Source organism: Diadema antillarum, unplaced genomic scaffold (assembly GCF_040938485.1).
Source record: "Diadema antillarum isolate AM-2024a unplaced genomic scaffold, OU_Dant_1.0 scf00000204, whole genome shotgun sequence".
Taxonomy (NCBI): domain Eukaryota; kingdom Metazoa; phylum Echinodermata; class Echinoidea; order Diadematoida; family Diadematidae; genus Diadema; species Diadema antillarum.
The window spans coordinates 901,071-927,661 of record NW_027271093.1 but is presented as its reverse complement, the minus strand read 5'-3'; the positions used below and the strand labels follow the sequence as shown (position 1 = coordinate 927,661).

Genomic DNA, 26,591 nt, shown 5'->3' with positions numbered 1-26,591 from the left:
ACCACGGGAGCAACAACAATGGATGGATTATCAGATTAAGCTGAAATCAAGCATGCTTATTTAACACATCCTGTAGATGATAAACGCCAACTTTCAGAGCAGTAGAATTATCCTTTCCAAAGTTATTAGAGTTGAAAGTGAAGAGTATGGATAGGGTTTTTAAGAAATGAAAAGGGGACACTAATGACACTTTTCTGCCAAAAAGTGTTCGAGAAAAAATGCTAAAACACAATTTAATGTTCGTTTTATGATCCCAAACTTTAGTATAATGTAGAAGAAGACTTGCTCTTTCAGAAAATAAGAAAAACTCAATATTAGCTAGGTTGACCCAATTCACCTTTTTATCAGTCCTCTTACAAAATCGGTGCATGCGACTTTTTGTTGATTTTGTGATGTATTGTCACATATCGTATCAGAGGGTGTATCAGATGTCATCAAGACTAGTTTTTACTGTAGATGCTTGACAGACTCTGTGTGAGGGGATTGAGCTCAGAGCGGTCATCTGTGCTCTTGAAGGTCAGCCGGTCAATCTCGCTGAGCGGGAACCCATGCAGCCAGAGTTCCTCGTCCTCCCCGATCTTGACCTTGCGCGTCAGCTTCGTGCGCTCGAACTGCAGGTTCTGCGCCAGTGGCGTCTTAACCTTCTGTACCGGCCGCCGCGACCTCTGCTTGCCGCTCTCGTCTGTCATGCTAATGGAGCTAGATCTCCGTCCGATGCTGTGGTCTTCTGTCCCAACACCCGCATCTTCCTCATCCTTGTCACCCTCTTCCGTTGGGCGGGCCCCCTCCATGGTATCTGTTCTCATCTCGCTGGCGGGCAGCGTGCCGATTCCCTCATCGTCGTCGACGTCCTCGCTGGTGGCGTCGCTCTCGTGGAAGTAGCTGTGGAGAAGCGCGGCGGTGCCCATGCGCGACTCGCGGAACTTGGCCGGGTCGTAGGACGATGAGTGGCTGGTGGTGCTGCGGCCAGGTCGGGGCAGGACCGGGGCGTGGTGACCGATGTCCGTGGTCTGCGCCACGCTGCTGGCCGCGTCCTCAATGCTGCCCACGGAACTGACGTTGTCCAGTGTCGTCCTCTCCATTGGCAGCGACGACTCGCTCCCGTCCACCAGAACCTTCTGACCGTCCAGCAGTAGGAGGGGCTTGGTCCCCCGCTTGGAGGTCGATGTGCTGTGCCGTGTGCTGCCTGGGCCCTGACTGCGAGCGTCACACGTCTTGTCATGGAGGGCATGGTATGCCCTTGGGGTGGGGTGAACCAGACGCTGTAAAGACTCTGCTGCTGCCTTCTTGGCATCCCTTTTTCTCTGTCTTCGAAGTTTCTGATAAAGAAATATGAGGTAAACATATATGTTAGTGAACATGTTTACAGGAAGAAGTTATAAAACTATAAAACCATGTGGAAATGTATCATAGGTACACATACATCATTCCGACTGAGATACTACGATGTTAAAGCATTTCTGTTCCTGCCAAAGCTTTACTCAGACCAGGCTTTTTTGGCAATGCTAAATTTGAGGGGAAGTGGATCCAGCCATATCAGTCATCTGGATGGGTACTGCACGGTCCCCACATGGCCGGATAACAAGGATCGGATTGTATATACATAAAGAGGATCTCCTCTTCCATGGTATCAAAGGCACGCTGCCCCAGGATCCTTGGCCCCTTCTGACTCACCTCCGCCTCGATCTTTGCCACCCTGGCGTTTTCCAGCTCCTCCGCCTCCCGCTGCTTGAGGGAGGCACTCTTGAAGCGGTGGTGGGGCAGGAGCTTCTTCAGCTGGCTGTGAAGGCTCTGCATCGTACGCTCCTCCTGGGGTGGATAAAGGCAGCAGGAGAGAGTGAGCGGAAAAAGACGAAAAAGAAAAGAACAAACAATGATGAAAGGGAGTGTGGATCTGACATTCAAATGGATGCTACACACATCCACACATACTGTACATACAATCACACGCACTCACATGTCCATACATCCATACAGTATGTATTCTCAGGCCCTTCGTGCAAAGCATGTGCTCTTGATTAATTAAGCATTCAATTGACTCCTTGAATACTTGGGCAGATGTATTATATGTTGTTGTAGCAAAATCAGTCCGTCCTCAACGGGTTAAGATATTAAAACTGTGGATGTCACCTAAATCTAATGCTGTATATGCCATGTATTTAATAGTGAGCCTAATTTTTTGTGCATCAGAAGTTCCAGAAAATTTAATGAGTGGTTGACTTCACGATTGTGGAGTACAGCATTGAATGGAGAAATGTATGTGTGCATGTCACATTCATGTTTGGATCAAACTTAATACTCTTGTGTGTTGTAAAATCTGCGAATAGCACCTGACTGGCAAAATTTGCTAAAATAAAAACTCAACAAAATATGTGGCATATTTCCAACAGTAATCTAATTACAATGCAACAAAGTAGGTGGATTACTGTATTAAAGTGCAGACACTTATGCAGGCCTAGGCATCTCTGTCAAAACTGTAAACGTACCAGAGTTTCGATCTCATACTGGAGGCTATCCAAGACGTGCTGTCTGTCCCACACGTCCTGCTCGGTGACCACCTGCCGCGTCTCCGGCCGCTTGGCCTTGCGTCTGATCGGCCTGGCCATGTCCTCGTCCCCCTGACCGTGGATAGGCGGGGGCTGCTGCCGCCTGTTGGCCTCGAGCTCAGCTGGCAGCATGCTCTGGGGAGGTTTGAACCTCAGACCTGGCGCATCGAGTGAAGATGGTGCAGACTGCAATGCTATCAGCATAAAGAAAGAAGAAAAAATATATATACCATGCTTCAGAATACAAGTCTTTGTCCAATGTTTTTATGAGAAAGAATAGAGGACAATCATGCTTTTGCACACTTCAAATGACATTGAGATTTTACCATTTTCTCGTATTTTTACTGTATAAAAATGAACACAAATATGAATGAATTAACTAGTGCTCCAGCATGCCAGGTAGAATCCAAACAGAGCTGTCAGGACTGAGTGGTTTGGTTACACCCAAGACCACAGGGATGAGACCACATACATGAGGTTTGGGTCCAAGCCAGGCTGTACTGGCCTTTGACAAGGAACCTAACTTATCCTCACTGCCAAGTCTTTTGAAAGAAACTTGACAGCTATCAGTCCCAGTGTAGGAGAGTCATATCCCATGCACATAAAAAGAACTCGCTTCACTCCTCTCATGGTCATGCAAATAAAATCATGTTTGAGATACCGAGAGACATGAAACTTATTATTGTAAAATAATTCTACAAAATTAATGTCCATAAAATATACAATGTAGTGAACTCCTGTTATAACAAAGTCCTCGGGACCAGCAGTTTCCTTTTGTTATATCGAAATTTTGTTATATCCAAGCAAATAAACAATAAAGAAGCAAAGAGGATAATTTTGCGACCTGAATTTTTATTTTGTTGTAACCGGAATTTCGTTATAATGGGAGTGCACTGTAAACGGAAGAATATCTCATTTTAATTTATGTAAAGATAGTATAAGGGAATATCAAAACAAGGAAACATTTATTGCAAGAAATAATCATAAGCTGCGAGTGTTCAGAAAAAATGGTGTCTGTTTTGAATAGACACCTGTTTTCTTGATTATGTATGATACGATGGTCTGAGTTATGATATTCCACTGCCTGTTTTTCAAAGACCTTTCTTTGAAATATTATGATGTATTAAGTGTTTAGATAATATAGATTTGATGTAGAATAATAAATATCCCAGCCGGGGGGAAAAAAAAAATTAGCAATAGCAATCAAGCCTGTGTTTAGAAGTAACACATAGGACAGTCATATCCTAATGTACATTAAAGAATCCACCTCACTTCTCTAGTAGTTGAGTACACAAAATTAGAAGATTCATAAACAGAAGTAGAGAGAGATTAGCGTGGATTTCTAGTAGAAGTCTGCTGCCGAGTGCTATGAACAGTGAAGCACTATTGCCCATGGGAGGCGGTCAGGGGAACAGTATTGGATGGGTGGCTGGTAAACGGATGACAGTCGCCAACACCTTATTTCTTTTTCTGAGGAGGTTTCAGTGGTAATATAGAGCAGGTGACTGCTACAGGCAGATAGTCTCTGAGACACTTGGACACTTACATCATTCCAATGTAACCCTTTTAATGCCAATAAGTCCAATAATGCACACAAATTTCACCCACATACCTATGGACAGTAAATCAATGTGGGATTCAAGGATTATAAGGGCAATTCCGCGAAAAACATATGAAAAACATGAGCTACAGGGACAAATTTAATATCAGATGCTAGAACTTGTCGAGTTCTTTCATTTGAGTGGTATTTTGATACAATTGAAGTGCATTAAAGGCATTTTTCCCTTAAAAAAAAACATATTGGGGCAAAATTTTTGATAATTTTTGTAAAAACACACAATCTGTGACTCTCATTATTCCATATTCAGCAACACTTCAGCATTTATGTCGAAGTAGTTTATGGTTAAGAATGAATTAAAAAAAAACAAACCCACTAATATAAGCCTTGCCTGAGATACAAACTGTGTTAAAGTATGAATATTGGGACTTTAAAAAGTGGACCAAGTTGTAATGTCCGTAACACTACATTTGTGAACCTGTAGAGTAAATGCTGAATGTGTTGTACACAATTATCAATCTACAACTTAAACAGGATCTGCACATTCATTTCAGAAGAAAAATTTTGTTTTACTTAATGTCCTGATTCGTAAATTTCTCAACATATCCACATGGAGGTACATAATCGTGTCCCAAAAATGTAATGTCCATAACGACAAGTACTTTGTGTAATATCTACCAAATGATTTATAGTAACTGATCAAAGACTTTTAACATTTCAAGATGACTGGGTTAGAATATTAAAACCATGAATGAGTTCAGAATGATAATGCTGAGTTGTTGAAATAAGCCCACAAAGTCACAAAAAGTCCTCTGAATGTAATGTCCGTAACGCTAGAAATGCCCATAAGACAACCACAGCGATTGACATACAATGTATCCATAAGCAGCAAATTTACATTGAAGCCTGAAGAGCTCTGATATTGACCAGTGGTCCTAGGGTGGTCAATTATTTGTATACAATTTCATAGCTTACTGTGTAAAGCAAGATATTTTCGTGGCATAAAATTTTGCCATCCGGGCATTCAATGCAAATAGTGCATGGACAAGAACTTTCACATGCATTTCAGTTTCACAAATTTTGCTATCCGGGCATTCAATGCATATGATAGTGCATGGACAAGAACTTTCACACACATATCAGTTTCACAAATTTTCGCTCTTGTGGAATTCCCATATTAAAATCTTTACAGTAGATGGTTGTTTCATTTAGTTAGTTAACCCGTTGAGGACGAGTCCCCGGTATACTCGGGCAGGTGTCTATGGGAAATGCATGATGTAGCAGAATCAAACCATCCTCAATGGGTTAATAATGATTATATCCTATTCATAGTTGTGCAAGTGGAGAACTAGATCTCTGGCTTGATTCCAACTAAAATCTTATGATACCAAAAATTTGCTAGCAATTATGGCTTTGGGAAGATCCCTTTTCTGCACGGAGGCAGGATGCTCCGCTCCTTTTTGTGATATATCATGTGGAGGCCTGTCATATTATCAAAGATTTACTTACTTCTGATGCACAGGAGACAGTAAAACCTTGCAAAGTTTTCCGCAAAAGAAAAGCCACTACCATCGCCGATAGTTACCGACTTTGTATCTGCGAAACAATTGTCCTACAGCCACTTGTTCTTGCATGAAAAGATGATGATAACGAGACATGTACAAATGTAGTGCAAGGTACAAAACAGCAGAAAGGAGAAGACTTGCAAATCCTGCTCAAATCTGTAGGCCTACAATCAGCTCTGTCTTCCTTTCTATTCTTGACAGAATACACAAAAGCCGAGGCAGACAAAATGCTTTTACAAGATGTAGCAGCAGTGCAAACATTTCTTTCAATGGTCCAGGGTTATTGGCAAGTGCCTTTGTTTTGCTCCGCTGACTGCCTTTTTAACTCCTCCAACACTAGGACCTAATCGTACAAACAAACGTCCCCGTAAGGTTTCCTCACACACAGGGTCCTTGTTGGATGGGAGGCTGTACAATTAAATCCTCATTCTTGCCCTTGTGCAAATAGTGTTTGTATATTATGTGTAAATGTGGGATCTTAGTAACAGGGGTTAACAGGCTAGAGGTTTCATTGTGAAAATAGAAGAAATGGTTTTTCACTTTCACAGACTTTTCATGGATCAAGAGGAAAAAGAGAAAGAAATTATATTTTTGATCATACAATTTGAGTAATCAATGATGCAAATGTAATAAAACAAGCCCACGTGAGCAATGCAGGTATTGTAGTACACAAACACAACACTACATGAAAGAATAGGTCAAGAAACTGAATCTATGTGGCACTAATTATTGAAGAGACAAACCATGGTGTGATCATGTACATGATAGTTTTGATTATTAAGTCACATCCACTGAAGGTTGAAGGCATAAAGATATCAATTAATGAGGTAATTCTGTATGGCTACAGATGGTTGAAACTTAAGATACTGAAACAGATCATATGAAAGACTGGAAATCCCCAATATGCATGCATCAAAGATGAATTCATATGAAGTTAGTCTCTAAAATTCAAAATGACTTTGTGGTCGACAAAATGATGATAAAATGATGATAAAATGATGTGGTTGATAAAATGATAATAAATTTTGACTAAAAAGATATTAAAGGTAGAATTATAACGACCAGGTAGCAATGACAGCACTTTAAACACTCTGTGTGGGATTAAAGGAACCTGTCTGGGTACATACAGGGAAGAACAGAATACATCTACATGTATCTAGGCAATATTGGGACAGGCAACATTTTGTGATTTTGGGCAAACGACTACAACTGTATACAATGGTACAGTCATTACAGAATAGTGGAAAATTATATTTGGACTGCACTTCTTGCATAACACTCATCACACATTCAAGGTTCCACAGCCACAGGGAGCTTGCAATGCCATGCCATGGTAATATCCTTGACTACCACCTTGACAACGGGGACCCCCCAGCGCAAACAAAACTTCGCAGCTTGTTGTTAAGCACTTTGACACTCTGAGTCAATCTCAGCCTAGACAAACATCAAGGTACTGTTTGCAGAGTATAGCCTTAGCTTCAAGACTTTTCAAGGATTACCAAGTTTTACAGTGTGCTGCTCCTCTATATTGTACAATATCCTGCTTTATTCATCTTTGCCATGAGTCAAGACTACCGGTACTTCTGTCTCTTCTTCCATGGTACAATATATTTGTCACAGAGATCTGTATTTTCACATAAACCAATCTGCTATTACAAAGATTAAGATTTTTTTTTTTTTTTTGTAATAACGTATTGTTAGTCAACATGCTCAATGAGTAGAAAACAGAGTGACTACTGATCATAAAGGTAGTTAATAGGTGTACAGTATCAACTCCAATTATAATTATTACTATTACTTTTTTTTTTTGAATGAAAGTCTGCCCTATGTTCAACTTGATTTTAGTTATAAATAATAAAAAACAATAAGAACAAAACAAATGATATTTTATCAAAACTGGACAAGCATGAGAAAGGCCATGGAATACAAGTGTCTCATGCCTTTTAATACTCAACAGTGATAGATGTCTTATCATATTAAGTGCAAATACACATGTCTAGACGCATGACATTATGTCATTGCCTCTCAACTTTGATCACTAATGATTACAACTGTATGTCAAAGGCTTGGGAACTGGATTTCATCTTGCTCGCAGCCGAAAAAGCTGGATTTGTAGTCACAATAGTCTATCTTTTATTAATCAATTACCAAAAGCTTACATCAGAAACGTAAGTTATGGAAATACAGACAGGTATCTGAAAGACATGCTAAACTCTTGGCGCAGTCTAAAAGGTACTGCTAAGCAAGGAGTGTGATCTACAGTAGTTGGCGATATGACAAGTACGCCACCAATCATAAAAATTAACAAGCTATGTCACAAGTATTTTCACCTAAAAATTTTTACCAACTCTAGCAAGGGACAAATTGAATGTTTCTAGAAATCTTTTGCCAGGTGCCGCTCAACACTAATACATCAGTCGGAGCAAGAGATGCATTTAACCCGTTGAGGACGAGTCCGGAGTATACTCGGGCAGGTGTCTGTGGGAAATACGTGTTGTAGCAAAATTGAACCGTCCTCAACGGGTTAACCTGTTCCATACTGACTTCTGGAATCCCTATAGACATAATACACAGGCCACCAGGTTCCCGTATGGAACGGGTTAACATAGTCATACACTTGTACATCTCTGGCCCCTGCATCCACTCCGTTTCAACCACAGTGCATGCACACATGATAATAACTACCGGTATATGTATGCGTGGCTACTGCTGCTGCATCATTATCGATCCGGTGGACCCGATGTCTTAGAAGCAATAAGTGTTGAACATACAATTACGTACCAGCTAAACATGACTTGCCATTAGAAGCAATGTGTAAAAAAAAACAACAACACAAAAAACAAAAAAACAAAACACAAAAAAAACAACAGCAACAAACTTTGGAAGAAAAACCTGTTGATATTTTTTCTCTTTTTTTTTCCATATTCTTTTTTTTTAAATAGTTGAAGAAAGGCTATCAGAGATAATTTTCTGCTTCTGTAGAATTGTTCCTCTCATTTGTCGTAAGGGAACACAAAAGCACATAGATGCAGTTCTGAATAGAAAATGAAGAAATCATTCACACTCACTTTTTCGGTCATGGATGGCTTTCAGCAACTTTAGGCGGGGGTCAACATTCCTCACAGATTCCAGGTCGGACTGTGTGTAAATGTGTTTCCATGGGAACAAAAGAGGAGGGGCAATTAACATCTTGAAGGTACACTGGAATTTCAGTGACACATTATATTGTGGTCACTGACGCAAGAAATGAACCACTCATTCAAACTTCAGATTCTTAGAGATGTATGATACTTTGCACTTTGTTGGACATTGCAAAATACAGTTTGTAAGACATACTTGTATGAATGCATTTACAACGTATTAGGAACATTGGAAATAATAACATCACAGAGCAGAGAGAGCGAGAGAGAAAAAAAACATATGAAAAAAACAAAGACAGATGGCATCTGATCAATATGGTGAGAATACAGGATATCTCCAACATACACATTTGTAATTACACATTGAAAACAGATATCTCGAACATAATTACACATTGAAATTGCAATGCCCACTGAACGACTTCACTGCAAATCACAGTGGAATATGGAAACACACAGTGGAAATTGAAATATAAAAGCATACATGGAAATACATGCTAAATTGGAAATAAAAATACTAATTGACAAAATTAAATATGCATTGCAAAAAATTAAAATGTGCACTAGGAATTTGAAAAGCATATTCCAAAATTTGAAATACACATTCAAAGAGTACAGTGACGAAGGAATACGGATAAAGGCTCATTTTTCCCCCCAATTGTTTATGAGTGTGTTTGTGTATATGAAGACTATCTGCCTCTATTGGATGTACGTAGAGTATGTGTTCTTCAATGAAACGTCAATGTCATCATCAGGGGTCCCAGCATATCAGGAAACCAAATTCCCTGAGTTTTCCCTGATTTTTCCATGATGAAGTCTCAAAATTCCATGGTGTTTGAATACTTCAACTCATTTCAAGTTTCACATAGCCAGTCATCCAATTGATGTTGTTTTGATATGCAACAAAATATAAGAGAGTCTGAATGACTACTTTCGATTTGGGGCAAATCAAAATTCCCTGACTTTTCCCTGATTTGAGGCATTTTTATCAAAGTCCCTGACTTTTCCTGGACTGGAAAAGAGTAAAAGAATTTTCCCTGATTTGCCTGATTTGCCTCATGGGCTGGGAACCCTGATCATTATATTTGATTGTCAACATAATTAGACGAACTGGAATTTTAACATTATCTGATACCCCTCTACCTGATAATGATGCATTATAATGATAATATTGTTTGTCTGACTAGAAAAGAAAATACTGCTACGACACATAGCAAAGTGGGAACTCAAATGATGGGGAAACTAAAAAGACTAGACTATTGGTGATCAATGTGCATTTAAAAACAACAAAAACAACAATGTGGGTAATTGAATAATTGTGGGTGCTGGTGATTTTGCAAAGTAGACATTATTGTCAATATTGTCTCACTACAACAGAATGAAAACATCTGTTACAACACATGTGTAAAATGGGAACGAAAACGGTAAAAAAAAAAAAATAATAACTGGACTAAACTTGGTGATTGATATTTAAAGCATTAAAAAACAACCACAATACACAGTTGAATAATTGTGGGTGCCAGTGACTTTGCAAAGACATATTGATATTGATAGTGCCAATATTGTCTCACTAGAACAAAAAAAAAAAAAAAAGGACAACTGTTACAACACACTGCACAAAATGAAAACTCAAAGATGGGGAAACTATTCCAAAAAAGACTAGACTATCTTGATGATCATAATGCATTTGAAAACGACGACAACAAGAAAGGGTAGTTAAATAATCTGTGGGTGCTAGTGATTTTGCAAATTTTAAGACATTTTAAAGCTATGCTAAACTGCTGATTGACTTTTAGCAGATTTTTTTAACTGCTTATTTTTGTGCATAGCAAGAGAAAGTGCAGCATGCATTAAAACAGTCCTTTATAATCACAAGAAAGGTCGCAGATGTGCTGTTTTGCATTCAGTTTCATAAGCTCAAGGAGAGCCAGCAGGGTGGACTGGAAAATCTAGACTCGAAACAAATATCACGCCAGGACTGCACACACAAGGCACAATGCCAAATGATACACGGTGAAATTTTGACAAGTAACAATCGTGACAGAACGGAAACTAATTTTCCGCAAAGTCATTGGACAACCTGTCAACCTGTCCATGATAAAATAGATTGCTTCTTCACTCACTGCGTAAATGACAGCACAAGTGATTAATGAATCAAGACTACAGCAGATGATGAACTCTTAAAGATTTGTGCAGACATTGTGTAGTGTCACCACCATCCTTCCTTTCAACTAACACAAATATAGCAAAATTACGGCGACATTGCCCTAGCTTGTATTCCTAGAATTTAGTATTGTGGCCATGATATATTATCAAGTCTCTGACTTTTTGCGGTTGAAGTTATGTAACACTGACAGACTAACTTTAGCAGGGGGAACACAGTTTGGCTAGCACAGGAGGAACAAAAAGACTGCTGCCTACTCCTTATAGTGGTGTGCTTGACCTTTCAACTCCAGCAAATGGTGAAAGATTGAAAAAAAAAACAAAAACTAAAACAAAATAATGTCTGACGGACTAATGATGATTCAAAGAGCAGCTACACGCGAGAGAAAATCATCATTGAAATGAAGATTAGAATGATGATTATAATTTATTGTTAGAATGATTGGACTGTGCACACAGTACCTCGGAAATCATACTGATTTGAATGTGACTTCTCAAAAGGAGGCGTGTCGCCTATCATTTATGCATCATGTCAATCAAAAGTTTGAGTTCCGGAATGTAAAGTGGCAGCTATGATGCATCAACCCTCTGTGCAAATTATTTATATGCCTGTGGCACATGACTTATGGGCCAAAATGGTTGGCTGGTCATGTAAGCTCCGCCTCCCAAACTATGTCTTTTAATAAAAGTCCAGCTCAACACAACACAGCACATATTGTGTTTGGAGTGATTTTTTAATATTTTTTTTTCCACTAGGAATCACCTCCAAATTGGAATTAGAATACATGATGGTAATTTCAATTCAGGATACTAATTTGGAAACTCACATCGTAAAAAAATAGGAATTTGAGCTTTTTTTTTGTTAGAATCATCATTGAAATGACAAGTTTTCTCCCGGGTGTGACCCTTCAAAAAGTCAACGGCGGCTTACCTTCTGTGAGTCTGAGTGTGCGGATGCGATTCGAGAGGATGAGAGTGAGGGTGCAGGGGTGGATGAAGACTGTGAGGGGTGACATGTGACCCCCAAATATGCGTGGTCAAAGATTATAGATCAAAATATGGCATGAAAACCACAGAACTATATAGGTAGAATGATCAAGTGGGGTCTGAAAGCATAGCCAGCGCACGCACATGCGATGTCCGCCATTTTAGTTCGTCTTTTGTTACGTCACGGCTTGCATGCGCAGAATAGGGCTTGCAGCAAGTTTGCAGCATAGAGCAGGCCTACGCTGACTTTTTTCTTCTTTTTTATCTCCCCCTGTGCGTGCAAGCCGTGACGTAACAGAAGACTAATCAAAATGGTGGCATGTTATGTGTGCGCAACTGGCTATAAAGCTACGCGTGGGTTGTGAATGGGCTTGATCAATCTACCTATTTATATCTGTGATGAAAACAGGCAACTGCTGCGTCTGCTACTGATTGTACACACACAAACTAACACACACACACATGCACACATAATTATAGAGTGCACATGCACAACAGACGGGGAAAGGGGAGGGGGTATAGCACAAAACAGAACATGTGGTACACAACAAAGTGGCTATGGTTCAATTCACAGTGCAACAATTAATATAGATTCAATAAAAATGCAACACAAACGTTTGAATAGTGTGACCACAAAACTTTCAAAACCATACATCTAAACATGCACTGACAGTTGGAATTCAGACTATGAGGCAAAGAAATAGCACTTATTCTACAGGCATAATGTACTAATGCACAACAGAAAAAGGAAAAACTACCAATAAATCTTCAAATCTCATTAACATATGAACTGAGGATTTTAAATACACATTACATTAATTTTGTATACAAATGATTAGAGTCTGAGTGGGTTCTTTTTTTTTATAAACAGTATTTTATCGTTTCTTTTTCTTTTAAATTTTTTTTTTGGGGGGGAGGGGCAGAAATATGCATAAAGCCCAGTGAAATATCCCTTCCTATTCGCACACCGAAACTTTGAAACATTGATACATAGTGCCCCCAAGTGAGCTGTCACTGTTACAGCATAATAATGTCTTGGCATCAGTGTCAACACTGACAGCTACTAATTGTGCATTGGACAGATTAATACGACAGTCTTGTCGCATCAAAACTACATGCCCACACATCACAATGGTAGCAACAACGACAACAACAAAAATGCATGACATGCTAGATTAACTTCCCAGAAAAAGTTGTTGCGTTGAGAGTGCCGTGACAGCAAAGGAATCTTGGTGGCACACGTCTGCAAAAGGATATTAATCAATCCTGAAATTGTTTCAAATGACGGGCCTGGTGATCGAGTGAAATGCCACCACAAAACCCCCAAACTAGGAAGTTCCCCTTGAGTTGGAGTGAGATCAATTAATGACTTTCGGTTTCTATCTCTCTCGAGCCAATTAATGTCATCAATCACCTTGGCCCGGTAGGCGATGATGCTGTCTAAAAAGGCTGTCATCTCTCACAGCATTGTCTAGCATGAAATTCGGGGCAAAGGTAAGGAGGTGTGATTCGGTGCAGATGAATTTGGACTTTCGGTTCGAAGTAAATCTATTGTGATACAAAACGGTCATCTTCTTTGAAGTTTCCTGGTGACAAATCGAATATGAAAGGAGGGCTACGAGTGCGTGACAGCCTGAACTTGTTATCAGAATCACAGGTATGGAGTGGTCAGTGGGTGACACAGTGACCTTACCTCTGCCACGGTGTGGGGGCGCTTCTCGAATATGGGGCAGTGCACGGGGATGCGGAAGTCGTCCACGCCCGGCGCCGAGACGGGTCTCGCCCGGACGTGGCCTGCCTTGGTGCCGCGGACCTGACCATGGGACTGGGTCACCGAAGTCTTGAGCTCTCGGTAGCGTCGGGAATGGAACCGCACCTTTATTTATTCATTTTTGTTTGGATTGTGGGAAAAAAAAAAGTACTGTACACACAATATATTTCATTGCAGTTCCATTTTCACAGTTTATAGAGAGATAGAGAGTCAAGTGATATATTTGATATTAATACCAGGTGAAAATGCTGCCTCCTTTTAATATGAATAATGCTCTTCTTCTATTATGCTGCTATAGTCTCTCAATTGCAACTGCAAGTCCAGATTTACAAAATGTAATTCTTACTGAAAAATAGCAACAAAAAACAGGCATATTATGAAAAAAAAATGACAAAAACAAAACAGACAAATCCTCTTCTGGATCACAATGGGTTTGGCTGAATTCTGCCTTGCATCACCTTGGCTAGTTTGTCTCACTCCTATTCCATATCCCAATTTCTATTTTTTTATTCTTTTTTTTTAGAAAAGTAACCTAATGTCCAGAAAAGAGTTTGCTGAGGTACAATGTGGTGAATATGGGCATATGAAATATCAAACGTCAGCAACATGGACAGATACCGTATGTCCGATGATTATGCTTTAATAGCCAGTCTAAGAGAAGTATTAAGAGAAAGTCAGATGTGAAAACAATTAACAACTACAACTTAACTACAACAACAACGACAACAACAATGATGACAATGACAACCCCCCCAAAAAAAAACCCACCAACAACAACAACAACAACAACAACAACAACAACAACAACAACAATAATAAAACACAAACTCCAAGGAATCCATTCTTCTCATTTTATCTATTCTTTCTTTTTGGACTAATCTCAAGTGAAACCACACAGATGTGATGAAATGGTATTTATTCAATAAGGGGACTTCACAGGGTTTTTTTTTTTCTTTCTCTCTCATTTGACAATGCATCCCACCAAGGACTGAGCTACATGTATTTTGGCGCATGTAGATCTGAGAGGAGAGCTCACCTGAGTCTTTCTCAGGCTTGGGTCCACCGAGGACTCGCGCGGGATGCGCTTGCTGCCGAGAATCTCGTGGCCGTAGTTGCGCTCCGTCCCGATGAACTCTCGGTCCAGGTGCTCCTCCAGACGCTCGTCCCACGTGGAGAAAACCTTGTCAAAATCATCGAGCTTTTACACAGGAAGAAGAAGAAGTCATCAAATGAATGTCACAATAATACAGAATGAATAACCTACTGTATACGCTATATATTTTGCGGGGGTTTTATTTTCGCGAATTTCGCGAGTCGGGAGCTATTCGCGAAATTAACAACACGCGAAAATATTACCTTCCAAAATGAATCCCTTGCCTTGATGATACAAACATTTCAGTACTAGTAGACCATGTCACGGCTTACCGAACAGACCATACTGGCTAAGCTTGTTTACGCACGTCCACGTCTACTTACGAATACTGTAGAGAGCCAATCCATTATCGCAAGGGGACCACTCGTCAGAAATCTAGCGCGATGGACTTAACCACTTCAAAAATGTTGAATTCTAACTTACTAGTTCGCAGAGTTTGGCAAGTCTTTTTCATGCAGTGTATAACTAGTACCATTCTTATTTGCTAGTAAGTTGAAAATTCACACTTTCTTGCCACTTCATATTTTCTCTTGTCCCCCAATCGCGAATTTAACCACTCGCGAAAATGTGTGACAGCGGCAATTCGCGAAAATTTATGTACGCGAAAATTATAGCGTATACAGTAATCAATCATCGAATATTAGCAGCACTGCAGCAGACCATTTTGTTCAAGCAATTATTGTCTTTTAATAATCAAGTCACCCATACTGTATATTTACTGTCTTTAGTACCAAGTGTGTCTTTGAATTCTCGTTTCTTTTTCTTCTTTTTTTTCATGCACAAACCAAGCTGTGAAATTTGGATGAAAATTTAGTGGGTGGAATTTAACTTTCGAACACAGAAGTTCTTTTACCTCAGAAGTTGCATGTTTATTCTACGGAGAATGTGGATTTAATTCAATACAACAATAGAACAATGGGTGGTTTTGACCAAAGAGGATTAGGCATACACATGTATGTGTTACATCTCTAGCTGATATCGAAATTCCTAATTCCTTCTCCAGTATACCTACAGGTGGGGCTCACATCCCTTCCAAGACTACAAGTCTTGGTTACTGCTGTGTGACAAATCAAACCTCAGAAAGGGGGGGGGGGGGGGGGGGCGGATGGGGAAGGAAAAGGGAAGGGGGCTTTTAACGTCTTCTGACATCACTGGATGATTCACAGCTCAATGCTGAAAGGTCAAGAGTTCAAAAGCTTTAAAGGACAAGTTCACCTTCATATACATGTGGATTGAGATAATGCACAAATACAAGTGGGACACATCAGTGAAAATTTGAGGAAAATTGGAAAATCTGTTCAAAAGTTATGGATTTTTAAAGTTTCAGTGTAGTCACTGCTGGATGAGAAGACTACTGCAGCTGATTATGTCACATGCGTAGAATAATATAAGGAAAATATATAAAGAGAATTCTACAATTTTTTTTTCTAAAAAAAGTACACATTCCCTCAACTTGTAATTGGCATATATTACGAGTAATATTACTCCCCCTGCCTTTTATGAAAGAGGCAAATCTTGTGCTTTTTTATTATGCCAGAAAAGTGAAAATATGTTGAATTTTTTTTATATTTCTTTATATTGTTCTACACATACGACATCACAAGGTGTAGTAGTCTTCGCATCCACCAACAGTTGAACTGAAACTTCAAAAATTCATAACTTTTGAACGGATTTTCTGATTTTACTCAAACTTTCATGCATGTGTTCTACTAATAATGCTGCATTCCCTCAATCCACATGTTTTACGAAGTTGGACTTGTCCTTTAAGGTGGGGGGCAGAAGAGGAGACAGTTTTCTCACCAAATTAAACTGCAATAATAATACATCATTAAACCATACACTCTCACTTTATCGGTGTCGCAGTGGAAAGAGGACCAATACAGAAGAAGTGTCCCCCAACTGCCATAAAGTCTATTTACATACTAGCCTTTTTGCCCGATAACTCTAAAAAATATCAGAGTCTATCCTTGTGAATTTTCTCTGCAATGCCTGAAATTCTTAAAGCTAGAACATAATGTATGCTCACAGATACTGTACACCCAGGTTGGACTACAATGTACATACCAAATTGCAAATACAATGCTCAGTCAAGCATATGTTTTACAAATATTCCTTCATCATCATATTATCAAACCAAATACACGCGATTCTCCACCTTGTGGAGTGTACATGCATGCCGGAGAGGAGGTAGACAGAAGACCCACTTTTGACTTGAAGCTTGTGCTGGGATATTACCATATAATTCCTCTTAAAATGCATGCTTTGTGGCACTAACATGCACCCCCACTTAATTCTTCCAGCTATTCCATCACTTCAATCAAAATGTGTGCATCCTTTGCTGAGAGTTTGCAAACATTGCAAAGGCAGTCCTAAAACTTTCCTTCACACACAAAGTATAATAAAATTGTGAGGTCTATACTGGGAGAGGGAAGCGAAACCAAGAAATGCGGTGGCGTGCAAAAGTTGGGGGCGGCGTGCAAAAGTTGGGGTGGAGTGCAAAAGGTGGGGGCTGTCCCTACACCTCCCCCCCCCCCCCCCACACACACACACACAAAGAGATCAAGATCTGTGCGCACAAGAGAAATGACATCTACTGTATACGGCGAATATTTCGTGAGGTTTTTATTTTTGCGAGTCGGGTGCTGTTCGCGAAATTAAAGACACACAAAAATGATGACTCTGATCCTGATATGAATGTGACACACACGTAATTTCTCCGTTCAGTACAGTACTCCATGATCACGAATTGAAATCGTCGGGGAGTCCTGAATCGCGAATATTTAGACTATTATATCCCGTACACAGTAATCCAACTGATAAAATGGTTCACCCCCCTCCCCCCAGGTGAAACACAATGTGAACAAGGTATGTGTCAAAGATGCAACTCAATGGTTGGCGGTGGGGGAATGTACAGTATGTCCCATCCCCCCCCCCCAAAAAAAAAAAAAAAAAAAAAAAAAATACAATCATATTTTCGCATTGATAACTCCCAATATGACCAAACTGTCCAAATGCTACTTCAGGGTCTTAAAATATAACATCTTAGCTCTATTTTCCAGCAAACCCCATTCAATTTGGTTAAGCAGTCAGAGAGAAATGTGGATTGTTGTAAAGAATGTCATGAGTCTGATTCTTTCAAGTTTAGCACTTGGATGCTCTTTGAACTGCATATCAATATGTGAACACAATGGACAGAACTTGGAGGGAAGAGATTCCTGATATGCTCTATAAAATTCCCCATTTCTCTTTGACCACTAAAGCAAATCAAATGGGGTTTTCTGTAAGATGAGGGCAATGAGTTATACTTTCATACCCTGAAATTGTGTTTGGATTGATTCATCATTTTTAAAGTTATCATTGAGGAGGGTCCCGTTGTAATTTTTTTTTTTTGACATACAGTACATGTATGCTCTTTTTACACGATGCAAATTCATTCGTAAATTGTCTTACCTCGAACAGCTTCCTCCAAGTCTTGTCAAGGGGTCCACATTTGGTTTCGGGCAGTACAACGTCTTTGGTGAGAAAGCACCTGGACAGAGGTCAAAGTTCACCAATTATACAGAGAAAAATTGAGTGTTGCCAATTCAAAGATGATGAGAAGCTAATTTCATCAGGATCAAAATCATCAAAATTTCACCATGACGTGACAAAAGTCAATTAAAGGAGAGTAGAGTAATTACTCCTGTTTGCGGCAGGGTGCCCATTTGTGACAGGGGCAGTTTCATTCATCACTAAACAGCTAATGAACATCATGTGTGCTTAGTCCCACTTTAGAACACAAGCAGGAGTTACACGGAAGTGTTATGGGAAGTGACACCTGATTTTATCGCTGAATGAAAAGGCCTCTGCCATAAATAGGCACCCTGTACAAGGCCTGCTGCAATTAGAAATAGGGTTATTTACTGTAAAACGAGGAATATTCGTGTGCATTTTAATTTCGCGAATTTCGCGAGCGCAAAGATTCGCAAAATTAAAATGCACGCGAAAGTTCTTTTGTACACTATATGCACTGAATGCCAGTGGAAGTCCGCAAAAATTTCATGCCGCAAAAAAGGCCATCGGCTCCAATTCGCGAAAAATTCATGCCACGAATATATCATATTTTACAGTACCCTATGTATCCTGGAGGAAGTATTTCTGATACAAGAAAACAGCACTCAAAATATGATTGGAGCTTGAGCAAAACTGGACTAACATGGCAAGACTATACCACAATCTGATCATCACTGAGTCCTCCAACATGGTGTAGTGTGGTTAAAGTGATATTTCACATTCATTTTTTTTTTTTTTGCATGAAATGTCACTGAAGCCATACTTCTTTAACCCATATTTTGTGAATGACTGTCTAGGACACCATGCAATATGTAATCATTAATCTGCCATGACAGACAACGAGGGTCCTATTCATTTCCAAGACACATAAAAAAACCTATCCAGATTAGAAATGGATTCAACATGCTCAAATACATGAGACATCTTCTTAAACTTAGGAAACATCCCACTTCAATTAGTGAAATCTTGAGTTTAATCTCCAGAACAAGATCATGTTATGTGACAAACTGGCATTGAAATTTCTGTGACATTCTTGACACCTGCTGTGAATTTCATGAATTGCATTCCAACTAATATTCTCTTGGCAATACACAAACAGGAAAATGCCATTATAATGAGTTGGCTTTTAAAAATACAAGGTACTGCTTTGAATGAGGTAAATTCGGCGGTCTCAATTTCCCATTTTTGTATATAGCTGGTCTCTTTACAGAACGTTTATGATGAGATATCTACACTATATAACAAGGTAATTTCGATGGTTTGTTCGTTTTTCATTTTCCATCTGAGAAGATGGCTGGATAGCCCATATTCAGCTATGCTAAGCAGGTCTTCCGTGGGGTCCAGTTGAATGTGAGGCAGGACCACTTGACCGGGTTAAACACCCTGCTCTTTGCGATGAGTGAATGAAGCGGGATCTTTTATGGTCCTGGTATGAGTTCACTACAACAGGCTTTTCCTGTATACTCCTTTGACTGAGGCCCCACAGTTCAGTTAAGAACTCGGGATTAAATACACGAGCATTACGCATTTCTTCCCTCAATCATGCAAGGGCGAATATGTCAAGCAAATGCATTGCGGGTAACTTACAAGACGATGAGGTCCAGGAACTCGTAGAACTGTATGCGTCCAGGTTCGTCCAACCTCTCCTCCATGTGTTTGACCCTGTGCATCAATTTGAGGGGTGCAATGGTGCGCCCACATAGCTGCAAGGAAGTTGCCAGACAAGTATTGATGCTTGATGAGCTGATTTCATATGCTAAGCTGCATCACACTACATCATTCACATACGAGACAATTGCACACTTATTTCATATTTCTTCCATCATACACACCATTTCAGCAGAACATGCCCCTCTTCTTCATTTATCCTTTATTCATTTTGATTTTCATACATTCTTTTATTAGTTTGTGGCTTTCTTGTTTCGTTTGTGTGAGTTTGTCAATTCCACACATTGATTCCTCATAAAATTGCTTATTTCCAGTTAGCATGTTAGACCTTGATTCATTTTTATTTTCAAGCATTATTTTATTAGAATGTGGCTTGCTTGAGTGTGTTACTTTACTAAGTTCCAGTTTTCATGTTTCATCTTTAACCTGTTGAGGACGAGTCCTGAGTATACTCGGGCAGTTGCCTATGGCAAACGCCTGTGGTAGCAGAATCAGTCCATCCTCAATGGGTTAATCATTTTGATTTTGATACAATGACTCAGAAGCTGACCCTAAACATGATCTTTCAATTGCCAAATCTTTATATCCATATGCCTTTTCCCTCATCTGTAATCACTTCTCCGCCCCCAATTGCAAACTGGACTCTCCCTCACTACCATTGAAAGAAATGGACTGGAATAGTCCATTACAAGGCAAAAGAGGGGAGTGGCCATAATGTTACCTTCAGGGTCCTCATGAGGGTGTGCTTGTCAATGATCATTCCTTTGATGTCTCCAGCCTCATACACCTGGAAGGCCACCCGCACGTCATTCAGCTCATCAAACCTGTACAGGGTGAATGGTGATTGGTTGAGAGGGGGGTGTGACCGTGCTAAAGAGGGGAAACAGTTCATGAATATTCATGTCCAGGTCTACCATCTCTGGAACCACAGGTACGATGTCATTGTTGCAATTTTTGCCAGTCAGTGCAGCGGTTATGCCAAACTTTTCACTTGACTTTGCTTTGCAATACAGCACGTTTCAACAAAGTACAATTCATTGATAAGAAGAAGAAGAAGAAAAGATGTGAATTTAGACTGTGTCTTTCATAAGCTAAACTTTCTAAATTTGTAGTGGTAAAAACTGTTGAAAACTAACATCTAGCTCTTCATGTAATAAGTGCACAGATATTACATACAGTGACTGCCCTCAGTCGACGGCACACTATCCACTAATACCAATGAATACCACCCATGTCCACTAAAAATTCACACAGCAGATGCAGCTGTGCTTGTGCTTGAGCAGAATTCATGTATAATGCTACAATAATAATATTATCAGGGTGGTCCACAACTTAAAATTTGAGCATGATGGAAGCTCAGAATCTGAGAATATTGCAGAAATTGTATGTGCATGGAGCGTACATCATGAGCACGTAGTATTAGCAATACTCTCTTTGTGCTGCTTACATTCAATGTTCTCTCTCACGTTTTGCACACAAATATCTATGTACCCGGTAGTATGATATTTATTCTTGTACCTGAGCTGCTCTACTTTCATCAGTTCACGTTGGGGTAATCTTAGTACTGCATTAAATGTGCACTTGCAAATTTGGCCTTGAGTGTGACCCTTGACCTCAGACAGTGTGACAAGTCTGTAGACCTCAGACACATCAAACCAAGGAAAACCTTGATGGATAGATCAGTTGTAACTAATAGCAGCACAAAGTTCAGATGATTTCATTCATTACTGTTCACTATGGGAATTTGTTGTTGTTGTTTTTGTTGTTTTTTGATTGTTTTTTTAAAAGTTTTCAGAGGTCGTTTGCAACCTCTAGCAGTCATCACACCTTTCCCACAAATCACACAATTGAGCTTTTCTATCCTATAATAATTGTCTGGTATGCAATCAACATGAAAAATATGAAAGATAAACTACAATCTACATCCTTCGATGGCTAATAAAGACTGGTTGTCACCCACAGTACAAGCTACAAAATGAAACAAACAATCACATTTCAGTTAAAGTTTTGAGACATACGTGAGGAATTTGTGGTTGAGGAGGTTCATGCTCTTTCGCAGGACGTTGATGTTGTAGTCCGCCGTGTGCATGTTGACGGAGAGGTGGAGAGCCTCGTTGAAATACTTTAGGTCTATCAGCTTCAGCATCTCCTGTTTGTTTACAAAATACAATGTAGATGTAGTCGTAATCATAGTAACTACTTGTATTATTATTACCTTCAGCCGAACAAAACATCATAATTACAGTTATGTATTGATACATTCAGATGGAAATGGCATAGTCGACATGTAGTATGTATGATATGGTAAGGGTAGCAATGCATGACATAGGGCGTATAAAAGTAGGCCTACATGTAATTATTTTTACCCTTAGGCATGTGAGCCCTTACGCCATGCATTCACGCAAATGCAACGTATGTACCATACATTGTACATTGCAAATATACAAATATGAATATCATCACAACCATTAGCATAAGTATCAATGTAATCACAATCACAATCACAATCACAATTGCAATTGACACTGTGATAACATTCATGATTATAAAGATAATACTGTACGAGCTGAAATTTTTGCGTACAGATATTTTCGCAAATTGCTACTTGGAGGACATTTCGTGTGTTAATTTCGCGGGTGCGAGGGTCTAACTGAACTTACTTATTTGCGCATTGTTATTTTTGCATGTTGTTGTTTTTGCGATTCAAAGGCGATTCGCAAAATTTGCAAAAATAAAACCACCGCGAAAATTTCAGCTCGTACAGTAAGAAACACAACTGTGAACCATAAAAAAAAAAATCATAGTCAGAACCATGATTATAATCACACTTGCAATCACAATCATGGCAATGTGCTCAAGTGACTTCAAATAATCAAACAACATCTTAAAATATTCTATGAGTAAGGTTATCACCAGATAAAGAAAAATATATATTTTTTTTCAATGATAATACACTTGATACATTAACAAGAAATAGTTTTGAAAATATCATTGAAATTACTATAAATTTTCATCATTTCCTTTGCATTTCAGCAGCTTTAATTTCAATATCTCAAATTGATAAAAATGGATACAATATCTGTATATTTATGCATTTAAACTCTTTATATACATCAAGACACCCTCTTTTACAGTAAACTTGCCATGGAAGAGAAAATGGCACAAGGAAATGAAAAAAAAAAGAACATAAGATAGATGATCAAGAAAGAGAGGAAAGTGAAGAAGAAAGAGAAGAATAAAAATGAAAAAAAGCAGTAATGGTCTCTCTCTCTTTTCACTCTGTTCAAGTGCTCATCCCTTTTGACTTCGAGTTTGAGCTGGATGTTTGATAACAGGGCATTGCTTCACTCACCCGATAGCTGACGCCATCTTTCCTGATCATGTGATCCGCTGGAATGCATCTTCGAAGCGTCCCATTAGGATACTATGGAAGCAGAGGCAACAGAAAAGAAGTGTTTGTGATGAGCGCGATATTGTGAAGAAGACTAAAACCGTAAAACCGTCAAAAGATACACAAATACTATTTTGTGAAATTTGCACATATGGTAACATGTATTTGTTGATATATCATCTAATTAGTGGAACATGGAAACATGAAGACCAGAGAATGAAAGACACATTATACAATACCCTCTGCCTTTCAGGCAAAAAAATCATGAGCAGAACTGATCGAAATTGGACTTCAAAATATCTTGTTTTTACATGAATATCAAATGAAAACAAAACACAACCACACTACAATCACTGAAATGCATTTATACAGAGCTCTCTATTCATGGACACAATTACATTTAAGCTTCATCATGCCAATCCATGGCATAGAATTCTTTTTTGTTTTCTTTTGATTGCTATTTTGTGAGAATACGAGATCATATTCACAAAGATTCAAGACTTAACTAATCACTGCTCCTTTTCTTTATCCCCTATATTAGCAATTGCATCTGTACTGAGCTAAACGGACCAATTGATCTGTTTTGTTTACTTGTTACCCTTCATAGCAGTCATCTACTAAATTGTTGGTGCAGAATAGATTGCTTTATGTGCCTCAAAATGTTACCCTACAGAATGCAAAGGATACTTCACTGTAGGCGCGGTCAGACTGGCAAAAGATCGCGAAGTTTAAGATCGCGATCTTTAAGATCTCGAAGTTTTGCCAGTGTGACCGCAAACTTCCCGCGAAACTTCTCAATCTGTTTGCGGGCGGTGTCTCCGAAGCGCGAGGCCATTGTCATGTACAGATGTGCATTGTTACATCACAATCACTAGCCATCGGACGGCGCAATCTTCCTTGCATGCGTACCAATGGCCCAAACTAAGCGATCTTAAACTTCTTGATCTTTTGCCAGTCTGACCGCGCCTAATGATGAGTTCAATAAATCTGCATCACACTTACCCCAAGAGCACTGGTGAGACAGCTGTGTAAAAAAAAACCCAAAAAACAGTCATAGAGATATCATTCTGTTTGTTACAGAAGAAATTTTTGCAGGCACAATAACACATTATGTTGGTGTAATCTTGATGTTTATTGACAGCACACATCAAAAAATATAATCACAATCCAAGAAATCTATAAGATAAAGATTTACTGCAAGCATTCACGATTCCATTCTGTAGCGATTCAATATTTTCAAGAATGCCAAGAATGAAATTTATATGAGACCACATCTTTTCTGAATTATTTTTCACCGAGTCAAATTTACTAAAATAATAACCTTTTGCTCTCGATTTGGATCAAGATGAAAACATACTTACAATTATGTGGCCCTCACAAAGACATCTAGACAATCATCAGAATGTACAGCCTACTGCTACAGGTTGTGTTGTAATACTGTAGACACATGACACACATTACATTTAGCACAACAAATTTAATATTTCACATATATATCATCTACACTGTCTAGTCTAGCTTAGTACAGATCTAGTATTTAGGCTGGGCCTACGCGCCCCCTAGGCCTATGACTAGATCTATTCATGCCAGGTAGAATTTTAGATCTAGACCCGAGTCTAACCGCTTAAGATGGACAAGGTGGACTGTACTGAATAGGAAGAAGAAGATCTAACACATTAGAGAAAAGAGTCTAGGCCTAGATGAGTAAATTTAGATTCTAACGTTAGATCTAGAAATCAAGAATTAGAAATCTATTCCATCTGAGATTCTACAATTGTAAATTCGGATTTAATATTAAAATCACAAGATATTTCGTTTTTGAAATGATCGGATATCAGGACATAGAGTTTCTAGCCCATGAGCTGAATAGTGAAGTATTATTATATTTATATTATTAATTTATCAAGCATAACATTTGTGTGAGTGATAACACTGATACATGATATCTAGCTGTTAACATTAAACTTTTCGTTAGATGGTCTACTTTTATTGCAGCCACTGTACCGGATAAGATGCACTAGATCGGGTAGGTAGACCTAGTCAACGTCTCTGGATTGATGTTAAGTCAACATTGAACATGTCAAACTGTCAACATAGATCTAGTCAACACTGTCATTGGTCAATACTTTTCTGAATTAAAATTTTACAAGAGGAAGAGATTCAATTCAATTGTTGTATTGTACGCCATCGAGCCATCGTCCATCGAGGCAGGAAGAGATTCCGATTGTGTTTGCAATTTACTTTTGAAAATGGACAGCTAACAGGAGCCTCCATTAAATTTACTAGACTAGTCTATACATCCTAATCATCTTTTATTGTCTATACATCGTCTAGAAGGTTCCTACAGCGCTAGACAGCAGCCAGTGAGCGTTCAAAGGATACGGGACACGGACAAAACATACACTCGACTTGCATGAACTACCCACACACCAAATGTAGCATATGGGACTACAGTACGTGTACGACCAGCGTTATGAAAGAGATGACGAACGCAACTTGGTCCATTTTCCACGGACAAATGCAGAAAGAACTTACCTAAGTTCCTCCCAGGTGAAGAATTTGCTTGTATGAGGATACTTAAGATGCATACTTTCGGGATATCAACAAGATGCACTTTCGAGAATTTGCGAATGTGGAAATTGTGAGAGATTACTGCAGGCAGCCATGTTGTTTGTCAACGGTACCTTGGTTGCGGCTTTTAACCCCCCCCCCCCCCCCCCCTCTCCACCCCCTGGCCCTCCCCGCGCGCCCCACGGTCCCCACTCTGATCCATCCAGCAAAATGATTATCAATTGATATGTTATTTATCATGGCCCACCGATAATTTTCTTACATTGATATACTTTATAAACATGTGTTATGACTTTTGAATTGTTCTTATTTACATAGTAAATTGTAGAAAGCAATTCCTCTTGTAATAAATTTCAAATGGACAGGGATAACAAGATGTCATCAAGTCGAGGTTGCGGTTTCGATATCGATATACCGATCGATATGTCTGGTCGGATCGCCCTGACCGTTTTGGCCGCGCCCTTTATCTTGGCAAAACGTTAATATGCATGAGGCCTGCCATATAAAACACAACAACTCTCCTGCC

At 39.3% G+C, this 26,591-nt stretch overlaps 1 protein-coding gene across 1 annotated transcript; it reads right to left on the bottom strand.

Annotated features, from left to right (window-relative positions):
• Positions 1-259: 259 nt before the first annotated feature.
• LOC139723980 (uncharacterized) lies at positions 260-26,121 on the bottom strand. The gene is made up of 14 exons (XM_071635179.1): positions 26,030-26,121; positions 24,497-24,518; positions 23,456-23,527; positions 22,122-22,252; positions 20,825-20,927; positions 20,023-20,138; positions 18,334-18,412; positions 14,767-14,928; positions 13,653-13,835; positions 11,904-11,972; positions 8,738-8,807; positions 2,487-2,740; positions 1,675-1,809; positions 260-1,319 (listed from the first exon to the last, which is right to left on the bottom strand). Exons 1-14 carry the CDS (start codon positions 26,080-26,082, stop codon positions 441-443), a joined length of 2,328 nt encoding a protein of 775 aa, XP_071491280.1. The 5' UTR covers positions 26,083-26,121; the 3' UTR covers positions 260-440.
• Positions 26,122-26,591: the final 470 nt, after the last annotated feature.

Coding starts and splice junctions, on each gene's coding strand:
- LOC139723980 (XM_071635179.1), bottom strand. CDS start 26,082: ATGCATCTTAAGTATCCTCATACAAGCAAATTCTTCACCTGGGAGGAA. Junction 22,253..23,455: donor AAGATGGCGTCAGCTATCGG/GTGAGTGAAGCA, acceptor GTAAACAAACAG/GAGATGCTGAAGCTGATAGA. Junction 18,413..20,022: donor TTCCTGGACCTCATCGTCTT/GTAAGTTACCCG, acceptor ACCTCTGTCCAG/GTGCTTTCTCACCAAAGACG.